This window comes from Trachemys scripta, chromosome 1 (genome assembly GCF_013100865.1).
Source record: "Trachemys scripta elegans isolate TJP31775 chromosome 1, CAS_Tse_1.0, whole genome shotgun sequence".
NCBI lineage: Eukaryota > Metazoa > Chordata > Testudines > Emydidae > Trachemys > Trachemys scripta.
In genome coordinates this window covers 202,784,840-202,801,912 of record NC_048298.1, presented here as the reverse complement: position 1 = coordinate 202,801,912, position 17,073 = coordinate 202,784,840, and the positions used below count along the sequence as shown (strand labels likewise).

General features: G+C 40.0%; 1 protein-coding gene across 4 annotated transcripts in view; it reads left to right on the top strand.

The window, feature by feature from the left end:
* Positions 1–15,518, top strand: part of GK (glycerol kinase) — a 37,407-nt gene extending 21,889 nt beyond the window's left edge. For 2 of the 4 annotated variants that reach the window (XM_034754857.1, XM_034754847.1), the window contains 7 exons: positions 296–392; positions 2,453–2,537; positions 4,198–4,318; positions 6,500–6,643; positions 8,493–8,573; positions 10,791–10,877; positions 15,018–15,518. In XM_034754857.1, the coding sequence (XP_034610748.1) occupies positions 296–392; positions 2,453–2,537; positions 4,198–4,318; positions 6,500–6,643; positions 8,493–8,573; positions 10,791–10,877; positions 15,018–15,031 (629 nt within the window). In that variant the 3' untranslated portion in view covers positions 15,032–15,518. Of the gene's footprint in view, positions 1–295; positions 393–2,452; positions 2,538–4,197; positions 4,319–6,499; positions 6,644–8,492; positions 8,574–10,790; positions 10,883–15,017 lie in introns of those variants that run through there. The other 2 variants (XM_034754874.1, XM_034754866.1) reach the window with 2 other exon arrangements.
* Positions 15,519–17,073: the final 1,555 nt, after the last annotated feature.

Genomic DNA, 17,073 nt, shown 5'->3' with positions numbered 1-17,073 from the left:
CTTTTTTTTTTTTTCTTTTTTTTTCCCACAAGGACCTATGTGGGGTTCGGTGCCCAAATTCCATTGAATAACATTGTAACTGGCTGAATAACAATAATACAACCATCTAGGTATCAGAGTAGCCATGTGGTATCTTCTAACTGCAGTTAATTTTGTTAATGGTTTTCATAAATGTGTTGTGTGTTTGAGCATTTTGTCTCTTAAATAATCTCTGGAGCAGATGGCCAAATCAAACGTTTCTTTAGCCTTAGATATTGTATTTGTGAAAACTAAAGGCTTTTTGTGTGTGTGCTAGAAAAACTTGCTGCAGAAGTGGGAACTTCTTATGGCTGCTACTTTGTCCCAGCATTCTCAGGATTATATGCACCTTACTGGGAACCTAGTGCACGAGGGTAAGGATAACTATTGTATTTGCAGGAATGGCTAATTATATTATGAAAAATCCATAGGTGGCTGCTAGAGGGCAACCAGAACCACTAACCATCCTGGACCTTTCAAAACATAAATTTTCTTGAATTTGTTTTTGGGTCCCCTGAGAGCACCATCCCCTGTTGTCTCACCAAAAGGGGCCTGGAGCAGGGGCTACTTGTGGTACACAGCCGGTAGTAGTGATGGTGGCTGCTGCTCAAACCAAACAGCTATCTACAATACACCCATGAGCAGGAAGTTCTGTGTTCAGCATCCTTCCCCAAAACAAAAATCTCAGTAGAGAAATCAGGGAAGAAACCTACCCTTGAGAGATGCAGCTGGCTGTGGACCAGGGGAGAAGCCAAAGTCTCCACCTTACCTCAGGAGCCTGGCAGTCTGTGGTAGGAAGAGTGAAGCGGAAATTAATTGTGATGGGTGAGTTTTGGGGGCAGTGCTGAAGAAGATCTCAACCTTCCTTACGGTTGCGTTTTCTGCTGCTTTCCTTTCCATATTCCCTGCTGGTTTCTGGTGCGCTTTTAATCTGCCACAGGAAGAGTTGAGGAAGCAGAGCTTGTGTGACTTCATCTCCTTGGACATACCTCTAAGTAGGCACATACTATGGCCTACTTCCTCTCCTCTAGAAGAGTCACTAGGAACCAGCAAGCAACAACAGTAGGAAGTGGGGAACTCGGTGCTGAGAACTGTCCAAGTTCAGTTCATCAATGCTCCCCACACGTCCTCCGGATAGTTTTAACTATCCCATGGTGAGAAGGGTTCTCAATGTGGGTCCCATAACTATCGTTTCTTTGGAGGAGGACACATGCTCATGGCCAGCTCTCCCTCTTTCCAGCCTACTGGGTTCTGTCTAGTGTATTCCCATGCCCCATCCTTGTTTCAGATTTAACCAGCTGCTGTTTCAAGTAGTAGTCTCTTACATTTGCGGTCTGCTGCTGCTGACTTTCCCCGGTCTCAATGGGCCTTGGCAGTGGGACATGTGGGAGCACCACAAGCATTATTTAAATGTGAAATAATTTTCTTAAAATTCTTAAGAGGTCATTTAATCTATTGTCCTTTGGGGAAAAAAAAGAAGGATGGAGGAGAAAGTGGGGGTAGGGTAGCCTCATCTGTTAAAACTTTAAAATAGGCATCCTATTTAGTGACACACCTGTGCAGTCCTGTTGAATCTCTTGTCCACCTGTTTAAGATTTTTTTTATTAATACAAAATTCTGTATAAAAATACCGATGCTAATTTTTCAGGCCATTGTTTAACGTTTGTTAGCTGTGACCCATGCCAAAATCAATTCTAAGAGAATGTCTAAAATCACATAAAAAATTGGCTTATACTCCTTATGGTGTCAAACTGGGTTTATGTGTACTGTATGTTAATGCATCATTCAGATGCAGAACTGTTGGAGAAATTAGGTTGACTTATCATATTCAGAGTACCTTAACTTGATGCAATTTATCTAAGGGCAAATACTACATTACTTAGACCCAAAACTCCTTTTGTTAGAACTCTTGACTATTACTTGTTTAAAGCAGACTGGGTAACATGCCAGTTTAACATACCAAGAACATAGTCCTGTCCCCAGTGAAGCCCTTATGTGAGAACTGAAAGAACAGATATATAGTATACGGTGGAAATCAGAGGTTCTTTTGAAACATAAGATGGTTTGCCTGGGGAGGTCACCCTGTTTGCACACTTCATCTTTTTTGGGGGGCGGAAATTAGTAGAATGTAATATTAGTTGGTTTGTTTTTTCCCTGTGAGGTAATGAAATAAAGTGTCCATGTTATAAAGATAATCGTGTTCTCTATGTAAAACAGAAATTTTTAGTATTAAGATCCAAGGAGAGAATATTCAATGGGATTTTAAAACATTACCATAAGAGGTTTTTTCTATTTTTAGGTGCTCTAGCTTTAAATCACAGTATCTGTACACAGTGCAATACAAATGTGCTTGAAAATCTCAGATGTAAGACTTAAACATAATCTGATCAAGATTAGTGATCCTAGTCACTTATTATCTGTTTTGTCTTAACAGTATTATCTGTGGCCTTACTCAGTTTACAAATAAAAACCACATTGCCTTCGCTGCATTAGAGGCTGTCTGCTTTCAAACACGAGAGGTAAAGGCAAACTTGTTCCTAACTTCTGGGGTTTTCTTGTTTTTGAGTTTGACTATGAACAATAATGACTTGTGGTATTTAAAAATTTCTCCTACAAACTGATGAAAAGATCCAGTTAAGTTTAGTAGCCCCAGATTTGTAAAGGTATCGAGGCATTGCTGTGCTCAGTGTTGCAACACCTATCTGATTTACGAGCCTAAATCTCATTTTCAAAAAATGATTTAGGCATTTAAGAATCTAAATCCCATTGATAGTCAGTGAGATTTAGGCTGTTAAATCAGGTAGGTGTTGCAATATTGAGCACAGCAATGCTTCGATAGCTTTACAAATCTGGACCATAGTGCATATTCCACCTCTAGACTTGTTCTCCTCTGTAAGTATTTCACCTTGTAGTATTAATTACTTGTTATGATAGTGTCTGGTGCTAATTTGGGCCCCATTGTGCTGAGCGCTATACCAAAAAAAAAAGTCCCTGCTCTGATGGGCCAACAGTCTAATCCTGAACCTTGCATGTATCTTTATACTGATAAAATGCACACGCGCGCACACACACCCCCCTCTGGTTACAGGGGACTGCAATTTGCAACTTCTGCGGTTACAGGCCGGCTGTAATCACTGGTGGATGAGGAATATTACTGGGGAAAGGCAGCTAGAATTTTGCCTCAGGATTCATAAAGCTTCAGTGATGTAGGCCCCCTAAGAGAGGTTGGAATCAGTATGTCTGCTGGTTGGCCTGGTTCCACCTGCTTTTGAGGTTGGGCTAGCTGGCACACTGAGCCCCCTGAGATAAGAGAGCAGTGAGTGGAGTTGCAAGCAGGTTGGTGTCCCTGCTCATGCTGTCAGGAGTGAATCTTACTATTGACTTTGTGATTGTTTTAAGTAGTCTTGTCTCTCTCTGGTGCTTATTTGGCCCTCATCACAACAATATGAGCCCCTCGTTGGGTGTCTGACTGCTAAAATAGTAAATTGAATCTCCTCATTTTATTTTCTTTCTGCTTGAAGGCTCGCACAAAATGCAGGTAAACTTGTCACAGAAATGCTCTTCCCCTGTCCCTATTTTGCTTTTTCACAAAAAGAATCAGAACATTTTTCTGTGCTTTAATTCCAGTTGAAGTTGGAGGTATTTTACCCCCTACAATAAATCACAGCATTCCAAGTTCATTCTTTTTATGAACTGCCATCAGTAAATCCTTATGACCCTCTTTCACCTCAGTTCCTCTTCCGTGCCCAAGGAACTGTTGAAGACCTCTAAACAACCTGTCTAGGCAGTCAAAGGTCTCCATTTGGTAGTCTGAGTCTCCGGGGTCAACTTTGTGTGAAGATGAAGCCATCTTCTCACCTCTAGAGGTTAGATCTATTTTTATTCAGGTCCTATGTATATGGGCCTTTTAAGCATGGTTTGTAGACTCTCTACATGTCCTGTAGTAATAAGAATATAACACCTTTCCCATACACACACATTTTAAGAGTATATTGGAATATGTTTGAGTAATGTGGGAGCAAACCAGTATTGTGTCTGCCTGTTTTCTGTTTTGTGGAGGAATAGGACTTCAGAAGAATGTTCTCAGTCTGGAACTCTTCAACAATCTTTCTTTTTGTTGAAAGAGGATCTTGTGTTTCTGCACAGTGAACTGTATAATATGTAGTGCTCTTCTTTCAGATTTTGGATGCTATGAACAAGGACTGTGGGATACCACTGAGTGAGCTACAAGTAGATGGAGGAATGACCAACAACAAGATTCTCATGCAGCTTCAAGCAGATATTCTCTGCATTCAAGTAGGTAAGTGCAAACTGACTGTTTAGACTTCTTAAAAGCAAAATAAGGGTCTAAAAAGCTGAACAAACCTCAAATGTGGGTATTAGCTTTTTTGCTGCTGTCCTTCCCATCACTGTTTGGGGTGGGGTGGGGATTTAAATAAAAGCCCTGTATAGCCCAGTTTGTGGGAGGGGAGTGTCTGAGGCCCAATAAGGATTGTAGTATTCTAGAGGTGCTTGGCTCTTTGACTTTTGTTACTGAAGATTACAGCACCATAGTAGAGGTCTAAGATCTAATGCAGGTACTGCTTAGGCAAGGTTTCTCATCCGAGTTCAGATTCTAAACCCTCATGTAGGTCATTGGAGTCTGATGTAGAGGCCAATTCACAAGACTGCACCCCAGCTGCATAATACATATGGGGGAGCCCTAAACAAAATCGCCAGTAGGGTGGCAGCTGCTAGGAGTTGTACTCTTTTTCCCGCCCTCCCAGCTCTTCCATGTGGCTTAAGTGGAAGGAAGTTCCATGACACAGTGTAGAACCAGGATCGGCAATCTTTGGCCTGCGGCCCGCTAGGGTAAGCACCCTGGCGGGCCAGGCCAGTTTGTTTACCTGCCACGTCTGCAGGTTTGGCCGATCGCAGCTCCTGCTGGCCACTGTTCGCCGCTCCAGGCCAATGGGGGGTGCGGGAAGCGGCGGCCAGTACATCCCTCAGCCTGCGCCGCTTTCCACAGCCCCCATTGGCCTGGGACAGCAAACCGCGACCAGCCGAACCTGCAGACACGGCAGGTAAACAAACAGCCCAGCCCGCCAGGGTGCTTACCCTAGCGGGCCGCATGCCAAAGGTTGCTGATCCCTGGTGTAGAATGTGGAAAGATGGGGGAGAAAAGTCACTGTCTTCTGCACCTAATGATTTGGAAAGGAAGTGGTATCTCCCACATTGGCTATGAAGAGGAGGGTTGAGAGGGAAGAGAAGCAAATGGAAAATCCCTAAACTATGTATTAATGTGGTGAATGTAGTGTAGAAACCTAGATAAGATGCCTCCCTCGGAAGAGGCAGGCTGAGGGGAATAAAGAGCCACTTCTTCAGCAAATGAAGTTTCAGAGACCAAAGGTATTGATACAACAGCAGCGCAACCTGATTATAGTAAAGGGCATCAAGCTGTGCCTGCAAAGCCATTGTATGGTGAAAAGGCTCTTCAGCTCTTGAGACTGAGTGCCATTGCTCTAAGTGAGTTGTTGTTTAAAGTCTCTTGCAGTATTACACCAGAAAACTTTATAGGAATGCAGAACTTCAGCAACAGTGAGAATAGAACACCTTTCCCAAACCCTTATTGTCATACTGTTGTGACAGATGTGGAGCTGCTGTGAATACTGATATGTAATTTATTAATGTGGTATCTGACCTGGCCAGGGTAGTTTCCGTATAGTTGTATTGAGATAATAGAATTTTCTGTGTCAGTGTATTGAGCTAGCTTAATATGGGCTGCTGGAAAAACAAGCAGGAAGGCAACACAACGGCTCCCCGGTAAGAAATCCCTGGCACACATTTCATAACTTTGAGAACCCTATATTCTGTCTCCATTGAAGTTGCCAGCCTTGTTTTTGCCATTGCTGAGAGTTAACAAATCAAAGGGTTGTAAAGAATTAAAGCGATGTGTTCTCTGAGAAGGGAAGTGATCAGAAAGACTGAGGGGAGAAGTGTCTCCCCTCAGGAGACAGGAGGGAGAAGTGTCTCCCTCCTGCTTCCCTTCCCCCTGTGGAAGATGGAGAGACACCTGTTTAGCTAGATGTGTGTGTATAGTCTGTCTATTATTTTTAATACATTTTCTCTGAAATGTTTTTGTTCTAAATAAATAATACTTAGCTTTTAAGAAGGCTATTATATGGTCACTGTGATAACCACAAGTCACTGACTGAGGGCACAGGACTGAACATAAGTCGTCCTTGTTGAGGTAATAGTGGTTAGCATCTGGGAACCACAGCCCGAGGCCCACTCTGAGAGTGAGAAGCCTAGAAGCTTGAGGGGTGTGTGCTCCAAAGAGGTCAGACATATTAGACCAGGAACCATGACAACTGTGTTAAAGGGAGGTTTGCAAACTTTAAACCTTAGGGAAGCTAGGTGTATAATAGCCCAGTTAGAACTCTTTGTCTATGCGCTTTGACCCATAAAGAAAAATGGTTTGTGTTCCTTTGTTTCACTTTAGTGAAGCCATCAATGCCTGAAACAACAGCACTAGGAGCTGCAATGGCAGCTGGAGCAGCAGAAGGAGTTGGAGTTTGGAGTCTGAATCCTGGGGATTTGACAGCAGTGACATGGGAACGATTTGAACCACAGATCAATCCCGAGGGTAAAAGAAATTTTGAAGTTTGAACTTTAAAATGATCTGAAACCCTCCTTCCCCCCAACCCCCAAACCCTTTCTGTCCGCATACATATAAATTTAAATTGAATGGTTGACCAAACTCTGTCATTTCTTGATGCCGTTGAACACCGCAGTATAAAGATGGTTATTGATAATTAGCAGTACAAGTTCTCAGACTGTGGTGACAGGTCTGCAGTGCTTGATGTTCTGGCTTTTTAGGAGGGAGGTGTGGGTTCCATCTGCTTGCTTTGCCAATAGTTGGATAATAATGACGGAGCAGGCAAAAATGACTTCATACCATAGCTCTTTATATAGGAGCTTGTCATTTAGTGTGGCTTGATTTGGAGGCTTTTGGTTTCAACCAATTAAAAACTGTTAACATCCCACTTCCTCCTCTGATTCCACACTGTTGAAAATTGTTGGTAGAGGATGCTAGTGGCCCCTAAAGATTCCACACAGTTGCCAGATTTCAAGGCTTCAGACGGGGCCAACTTTTTATAATTTTAGGGCTGTCTATGTAGAGCAGGTCGTTATGTTTAAAATTAGCTCACTGTTCTAACTAATGTGTTATCTTGCATCTGTTCTTAGATACTTCTGGAGACAGAAACTTGGCATTATAATTAATACATATGCAAGACTCAAGCATTTCTCCCTTTTTAGTAGAGGTTTTTAATATTTGATTGCATATGCTCTTTGCACAACCTTTCTGTCTGGGTGTTTTTAACAGCAATACATTTCTATCAATTCCCTCTCCTGATATATTAACTTCAAAGGATTTGAAACTGTACTACTGCTTCAATTTGAATTATTACTTACAAATCTACCTAGTGAATTTGTAGGGGAAAAGTTGAGTTTTAAAGCCTGATTCTCCACTGCCCATATCCCAGCATATTTAGTTTCACCTGTATTGAGTCGTAGTTGAGTCAGAATGACAGCAAATAATTGCCTAGGAACGAGTTCAGCAGAAAAGGATCTGGGGTTTAGTGGATAATAAACTAAATATAAGTCTACAAAGTTATACTGTATCCAAAAAAAAAAGCCAACATCATTCTGGGATGTATTAGCCTGGAGTAAGGCCTCCAGGTCTGGGCACCACACTTGGGAAAGATGTGGACAAATTAGAGAAAATCAAGAGGGAGGAGAGCAACAAATGCTTAAAGGTCTAAAAAACATGATCTATGAGGACAGATTAAAATGAATGTGTTTAGTCTGTAGAAGAGAAGACTGGGGCGGGGGGGAGGAGGGACATAAGTCTTCAGGTACATACAAGGTTGTTATAAATTGTTCTCCTTAACTACTGATGTTAGGACAAGAAGCAATGGTCTTAAATTGCAGCAAGGGAGGTTTAGGTTGGACATTAGGAAAAGCTTTCTGTCAGGGTTGTTAAGTGCTGGAACAAATTACTTAGGGAGGTTGTGGAATCTTGGTCATTGGAGATTTTTAAGAGCAGGCTAGACAAACACCTGTTAGGGATGGTCTAATACTTAGTCCTGCCTCAGTGCAGGGGACTGGGGTAGATAACCTACTGAGGTCCCTTCCAGTCCTACATTTCCATGATTCTAAGTGAAGTGCAGTAGAGAATAGAGTATGTAATCCTTACTCTGTAAATGTTTGGAGTTCTGAAGAATTGATAAATTGCTAGTTGCTCATGCATTAGTTTTTGTTTGGTTTTTTGTTTTTTTAATCACTTCAGACATTCTGTTGTAATGGAGATGAGTTCTTAAGTAACTGCTGTGTATGCTTTGGGAAATCTTTGCAGGACAAAAGTTTAATGATGAATTTAATGTGTGGAAAAACTAAAGTGAAAGTACATTAATTCCTCTTTGTGATTCCAGAAAGTGAATATCGCTATGCCAGGTGGAAGAAAGCTGTAATGAAATCAATGGGCTGGGAGATATCCGAACCTCAGGCAAATGGTAAACCATTATATTTCATACTTCAGTGACTAGCACAAGTTGAATGTCCTTCAAAACCTCAATAGCCTTCTATATTACAGAAACGTATTTTTCTCCTGTAAAAGACAGAAAAAAAATCCTTACTTCTTGTTTTTTAAAAATTGCTTTTTTATTAAATTTTAGCACTTTATTAAATTTTAGAACTGTCTAGCTCTGCTTCTAAGAAAACAGCATTTAACATTTAAAATCTTTATCGCTGGAGCTCTGAAATCATGTAAAAACAAGCTATTTAACTTAAGGATTCATTATTCCTTTTAAAAAATAAACTGTACAGTTGAAAGGATAATGGCCTATTTCCTTGTTGGCGTTATCAGATCCTTTAGCTTAATTGAAAAAGATATTATTTGCAGTAAAAGGGCTATAGATGTAAAACAAATCAAACAGGAAGTAAGTGCATTTTGCTATGTAATTATTAATGAGATTTACTTGTAATGTTTGAGTCAATGCAAAGATATTAAAATCTTGGGGATGTAAACCAAGAGCAGACTGTGGCTTTCTCTGAACTACATCAGTAAAGATGTCTACATTAAGAGTGCAAACACAGTATAAAGCTGGGACAGCTATGAGTTAATACAGTGGTTCTCAAACACTTCCATAACATGACCCCATGCTACAAAAGGAAAATGTTTTAGGACCTTCATGTCCCTGTTTAAAAAAAAAAAAGGGGAGGGGGGTAGGTGTGAGAGGAAGGTGGTCACAACTCCTTGAAACCTGAATTGTGACCCACAGGTTGAGAATCCATGTACTAATTTTTATGAAGTCAAAATAACATGGGACTTACTATATGCCCCATACAGAGAAAGCAACAACTTTCTGAACAACTAAACAATAGCTACATTTTTAAAGTAGCATATCATTTCATACTATGTGGTATTAGCAAGTTCAATTTAAACAAAAGCTGTCTGTCCCGCTGCTGTTGCCAGATTTGGAGTGTAATCATCCACTAATTAAGAATAGTCTAGATTCAGGCCTATAAAATAAGGCTGATTTTGATCTGAGCTAAATGAGCAATAGAAATGGTCCATGCTGCATGCTGCCCTCTCTCAGTGAAAGGGCAACCCGTCCTCAGAGGGGGAAAGAGAAGTTGTAACTCAAGCTCCACGCAAAACACATTTTCAATCCGTGTTAGTAATGTAAATGTAGCACTGGCCTAAGATCAGTGAAAGTATTTCTGACCATGTTTGAGCTAGACTATTCAAATTAGGATTATAATAAATTTATTTGGGGAAGGAGAGAGATTTAAAGCACACAATGCTATATGCATTTCTCTAGAGCACACAAAAAATACTACTATCTTGCAATGTTATAAAAACTGGATTTAAGAACCAAATTCAAGAGAAAATGAAGAGCTTGTGAGTGAAGCATTTTGAAAGAGGGAAGCTGCAGCAACTAGACGGAATTACCTTGCTCCTGGGGACAGCTTAAATGCATAATAATTGGACATCTTATTAATTCAATGTACATTTAAACACTCAGTTCATTGTCATTTTTTTAAAAAGGATTGGACTAGGTAAACATACTTCGTTGAATGTCACAAGCGCAAAAAACAAATTTATCTGGAATCCCTAGAAGAGCAAATACATAATCTTAATACAAATGACAAAAGTTCTTTTTCAGTAAACTGTCAGTTGTGTCTGGGATGCCTTACATGGGACAAACTCTAATATTATGTACCCTAAAATCCCCAGCAGCCAGAGAATGAAGTGTGTATACAGGATGTTTCCCCATTAACAAAATTGAAAATTCTGCCAGCCCTCAAAAAATATGCTTAATTCCCTTTTCACCTGAAGTGATAAGCAGAATATAACTATTTACCAAAATCTGCTTACAGTCATCTCAGGTTACCACTGGGAGAATCTTTGGTATTTGCCTTCACTCTTGTTTTGGAATTGTTGCACTTGCTTTCTGCTTGTTGCTTTATGCTGAATAATATTAGAGATGGGCTCTACCTAATAACTTTGAAAGCTAGAGGATTCTGGATCCAGATTCAAATGTACATGGCTTGGGCTTATCTCTATATGGTGTGCATGTAACACTTTTAATAACATTTTTGCAGATGTTACTACTCTTTTGTAACTTTTTTGCTGTTCATGAGATTCTTAACACAAATATTGCAATTTATATATATTTCTCTTTTGATTTGCTTGACTGGAAACTCCTTCTACTGGATGACATCAGGTGACTCTAGTATCTTCTCTAGTCTGCCTTTGGGTTTTTATATAGTGAGTAGCATGATAATGTTAATCGGAGCAAAGTACATCTCAGGTTAGTTATTTGAACTAGATAATTCTACAAGGTCTCTACACTAGTTTAAATGTATTTATCTTCCTTTTGTTCTCAACAAGAAAATTTTCAGTGCTCTTTGTTGCTCATGCACACAAAGAAAAGTTAAGGGTGGGAATTAAGACTATAGTTAGTAAGAAAATTCAGGTGAATGCTGGAACTCATCCCATTGTGCTGTAAGTTTTTATGCAGAATTCTGCATAAAAACTTGGACTGTATAGTCCATGGTGCTTTTTTTTTTTTATTTGATTTGTACATCTAGTATACAAGATGTACCCTTTGAAGCATGCTGACAGAGGATCATATTCTCTGCAGTAGCATGGCATAACTGAGAGTTAAAATAAGCGTTTTAGCCTGTGTCCTGTTCTTCTTTTCATTTAAACTACATTGAGGGCCTTGCTTAAAGTCATAAAAAGCAAATGTATTTTCAGTTCTCCTTGCGAGAGATATAGGAGTTCAAACAATTTGAATATGTTTTCTGTTCTGATCCACTTGGAACTATTGGTCTATTTGTACAGACTTAGCAAACTAATCAGCTTCATAATTTTGCTCATATACACTTTGCATCCTCCAATATAACTAACTAGACTTGTCCGTGTGTATAAAGAGAAGAGAGCCTAGTAGGCCTATGCATTTAAAAAAAAAAAAAAATTTAAATGGGAAGAATTGTGTGCATGTGCGGTAAATATTTATTTTCAGTCACAGTTGATCTTTTGTTTAAAAGGAAGTTAACTGTAGATCAGCAAAGTTTAAAAATAGTTTATTTGAATAGCAGAAACACAAATGTCTTATTTATATACATTGTTTTGCATTCTTACAATATAGAGACCCACGTGGCTTATTTTGAGCTTTATTTTTAAAAAAAATACAAAAGGCAAGTTGTCAGCCTGAAGCAGATAACTTAACAGCACGGTGGCCATAAATTTCTGAAACAGTGTTTCTGAAACACTCACCCAAACCCTTAATGACTCTGGAACACTTTTCTAATGATCTGAAAATAATTTGTTTCAATTCAGTCTGTTGCTCATACTGTTCAATGCTACTTTTTTTTCCTATGGTCTTTAAAGACTGTGTGTGGCCTGCACTTGTCAGAAAGTTTTTTATGGTAAAAATCAAATTGAGAGACTTGCCTTTGATTTACTAACTCTGGAACATATCTGAAAGTGAGGTTGATGAGCTACCGCTTAAGTGGATAGTGCAGCACTCGAAGGAGGGCCCTGGCTGGAAAACCCAGTTACAAGTCAGTACTTTATAAAAACAAATTTATACAAATAGGTAAATTTTTAACCAGCTTAATGAGAAAACTCTTCAGTTTTAATTGCAGTACTGATTCCTGACCACACGTGGGACACCTGCAACAATATGAAATTTGACATTAGAAAGCAAGTTAATACTTTGCCCACTTATGTTTGTTATGATTATTATTTTTCAAAATGTTGGGTTTATTTGTTTAAAAATGCTTTCTGCAGTAATCTAAGTGCATATCTAAACTCTCATGCTTGGAACCAATGTCAGTCTTAATTCCTCCCCACCCACTAAAACTAAGTCTTGTCAGCTCTCACATGACACCTGCAGGAATAAAGGCCTGGGAAAACAGAATCTCTGAATCACTCTGACCTTCAGATCATGTTCCTCCTCTTGTTTTCAAGTTATCATGAGGTGAGGGTTCACTAACTAAAGACAAACTTAAAAATATAGCTAAGGTTTTGAAAAGAAATTAAGGCAAGCATGCACAGATGGGCTTTTAATGTATTATTTATACGGTAGGCTTCAGGGGAAAAAATATAAAATCGAAACTGGTTAACAAACTCAAAAGGAAAAAATCCCTTTAATTATAAGGGACTTCCCTCTTAAAACAGTCACATTTGGTCATATTCTTTCTTATTTACAGTAACCCCACTGACTCATTTGAGGCTTGATGACTGCATTGGAGCTGCAGTGTCAATTAGAAGATAATTTACTTAATTTAACAGCGGGTTAAATTTCCTGTCTTGTATGCAGTGAATCAGCACCAGGCAACAACACAGTTGTTAGTCATGTGCCTTCTGGGCAACCTTGTGATGCTAGAGCTACTACTGGGGAAAAGAATCTCTCTCCTTGCTAGTACAGTATCTGGAACACTAGTGCAGCAAGGCCATTTATACAGAAGCTGCCAAATTGTAAATTGTCCTTAACTTAGTAACTTCATCACTGCATTTCACTGTACCAGAAATCAGACAGGATTCACTTAATAATTAACACCTAAAGACCTCAGAGTATGACCTTTTGCTCCAGGGTAAAAAAGACTAATGGTGCATCTAATAAACAGTGTTTTCATTGTAACTTATGCAGTATGCTGAGTCCTGGTGCTGCGATCTCATTAGATTTATTTTTTAAGCTTAGCTGTTTGACTTCTCACTTGATGTGAGATCTCTAACCAAATATAAAATAAAATAAAACCTTGGGTGTTATTTGAAGTTGCACTAACTATTTCTTGTAGTGATTTTCTTATTTTGGCGAAAATTGGCATTCTTTCCTTAGAGTTGGAACTGAAGGAAGGTCTCTGCATGGTGCATTGTGCTGTCCAAGTTGCTTCCTCTGAAAGATGGTATAAAACAGAGGGGTTGGCTGCATCTAGTTAAGATCCCAAAAGGCGGCATCAGCCTTGCTGATGAGGCCATGTTCCAAAACATGTCATATAATTTTGCCTACCTAAATTCCCGTGCTATTGCGCATGGATGAGACATTCTTCCTCACCTTTTGTCTCTTAAATTGCTGGGTCTTCTGGCGGCTACTGCATTCAACCACAGAGATGGCTATGAAATTACAAACTAGTACGGATGGGCATTACAGCACCCACCATGAAATGCAGAAAAATCTGTGCAAATTGGCTAAATTAGGATTTTAACTGTGGAAAAACTGATCCCCATTTCAAGAGCATCCCATGTCATCCCCTCCATGTGGTGTTAAACGCTTTTACCCATCTTGTTTGTTGTCTCCTCTCCTCCACCATACAAGAGACGCAGCCCAAGCTCTGGGGCATAGTGAGTTACAACAGTACAGTGGAGTCGCATCATACGCACATTTAACTTACGCGAATTCAACTATACGCGTTCGACAAAAAAAAAAGAGAAAAATAATGATTCTGCCCACCATTCACTCAATGAGCATATGCCCCAGAGTGAGCGTGAGATGAGAGACGTGAATCTGCTGTTCCCTCAATCCGTCTCAGTTCCCAGGTGCGCCTCATAGTGTGAGCATCTCGCCGTGCTGAGTGTGGTTCTACTGTTTAAAGATACTGTCAGAGGTGAAAGTAAGCCCGTACAGTCCGGTATGGCGTACCGGCAAGAGCTGGTACGCCGTACCGGACCAGCTTCCCCAGGCTGGTGATTTAAAGGGCCCGGGCCTCCCTGCAGCAGCTGGTGCCCCGGGCCCTTTAAATCACTGCAGGAGCCCTGCCGCCGCTACCCTGAGGCTCCGGCAGCTGGGCTCCGGCGGCGCTTTAAAGGGTCCAGGACTCTGGCTGTGGGGAGCCCCGGGCCCTTTAAAGTGCTGCCTGAGCCTGGCTGCCATAGCCCCGGGGTAGTGGCAGGCGGGCTTGGGCGGCACTTTAAAAGGCCGGGCTCCTCACAGTGGCCCGAGCCCCAGGCCCTTTAAATCACTGCCGGAGCCCTGCAGCCTCTACCCCAGGGGTCTGGCAGCAGGATTCAGGAGGCGATTTAAAAGGCCCAGGGCTCCAGCCACTGTAGGGAGCCCCGGATCCTTTAAATCGCCAACCTGGGGAAGCCGGTCCAATCCAGCATCGCGTACCGGCTCTTGCCAGTACACCGTACCGGCTTACTTTCACTTCCGAGTATATTGTACTTTATGGGCGATTTAAGGGATTTTCAAGGGTAATTTTGATTATACGTGATTTTCGCCTTACGCATTGACTTTAGAATCTAACCCCCACGTAAGATGCGACTCCATTGTATGTATTTGCCATGTGAAACATCTAGTTATAGCCTCATTTTTGTAAATTGGCTAAGAGCTAGTAAAAATTATGGCATATTCCTTTTATAGCATAACTGAATGATTCCATGTTATAAAGATATGTTTTATGGTACATTCTGTACTTCTGATGCATAATCTTTTCTGTTTAAGGAATTGACAAATGAGGCTACTTAATGGATTACCGGAATACAGCCTGTTTGGTTTATGTACGAAGAGAGAAGAATCCAGTCATCTCCCAATATGATGGCACTGTTTGTATGATTAGTTAATTTATAATCCTATCTGTTGTCTGACCTAGAGGGACATCCAAGACGATGGATTTCTAACCTGAAATAAGGTTCCCACCCTTCCCCCCATACACACAAATATGCCCTTCTTTTCTCCTACCTGATCCCCTCCTTTAAGTAGCCTTTCAAGGTCCATAGGTCCTAACTTTGTTTGAGGACGTGCCATAAATTAAAGTTGTAGCCTCTCTAATTGTTGGTACTTTATTATAATGCACTATAATAAGTTATAGAACAGTACAGTTATTTCCCAGCTGCTGTAACTATTACCGTAGTTATATTTCTATGGTTTCTAAAAGCATTTTTTGTTCAGTGGCCATTGGATTGAAACATCTCTATATTTTTTTTTTTTTTTTTTTGGGGGGGGGGGGGGGGGGGGTTTTGTTTTTTGTTTTTTTAACACTAACTCAGTGTATAATCCATACCGGACACTTTAATATCTGCTGGTAATGTCTGCAGACTCTTTTTAAATATTCATCAAAACATTAAATGAGGTTTGTTTTATTGTCTCTTGCATAAATTCATGGGATGATCATTGATAAGAACTATTTAAGACACTACATCCTAACTGTTTCTCTTGGCAGGGAGTAAGCAAAATCAACTTTTTTTTTTTGTAAAGGCCATTTTTGTATGTTTGCATTGTTTTAAAAGCCAGATTTTACACAGGCACACTGTCCACAAGGGAGCCTCATAGTCCTTAACAGCCAGTAGCCCTTACAGTTAAAGGGATGTATTGACCCTTGTTGTCCAGTGCTGCATTTGGTCTTTTCTCATCCCAGTTTAGGATACTACATGATGCACAAAACTTTAGAAAGATGCAGCTATTGCTGTTTACAAAACAGGATGCACTCTAAATAAGTTGTTCTCCCTCATCACTTTCTGTTCTTGATCACATTTAGTGTATCTTAGGGACCAAAAGCTGCTTCTGAATTTGCATGACCATGTTTTTACTTCACAGTGAGCTTGTTTTGTGTCTTGAATTGTGGTGATTGCAAGCCCAAATCCAAAGCTTTGGGATACACAAACTTGAGTATCCATAACTAGGCACTTAAGGTCTAAGCCACAAATTTAGAAATTGTTTTCAGTCCACTTAAAAGTTTAGACCCTGTATATCTGAACAGATAGTCATCTAAAATGATTATAGGTTCTTCTCTCTTCCTGTTTGCATAGTGACAATCTGACAGTAGCAACATAAATTACTTAAAAGTTTATTTGGTAGGGCAGAGAAAATGTTTCTGCATAGGCAAAATGATACTAACGTTACAGTGACACTGAGGAGGAGGGTCAATGTGGGAACTCTCCTGTCATTTATTTTGAATGTTTCTCATAGGTGCACTAGGAGCTAAAGGGAGTGCTTTTGTGTTCAAAAGATCTCTCCTGGTCTGTTTTATGCAAAAGCAGTCATTCTTTAATAAAGCTTTATTTCTTCCATAAACTGTAAAGGAGGAGCTAGTAGAGAATATGAAGTATTGGAGCTGCATAAAAGTTCAGGTCTGAACATGTATTTAATATAAACTGCCTTTTTATTATCAAGTGCAATGAAGTCTGAAAACTTCTGCTTTTTAAATGTTCACTGAGGAATATATTTTCCCATTGGTGCTTGTATAACTGATTGATATTCATGGGAGTCTGATGCATTGGTGGAAATATATAACCTCCCTTCATACCCATAATCTATTCACTCAGTCCTTATGTCATTTGAATGTACTTTGTCCACGCTAACTTCTGTAAATACCTAGTCTTTGAATACATGTAGCAATGAAGGTTTCTGGTTTTCAGTATGTATTCAGATGTATCTGTAGAAGTATACTGAAGGAGTATCATCCGTAAATAATGGTAAAACAACAAAGCTGCTCAACTTTACACAATTCTCAAACTTCATACCCTTCGTCACTTACTCTCTACAACCTCACATCTATACT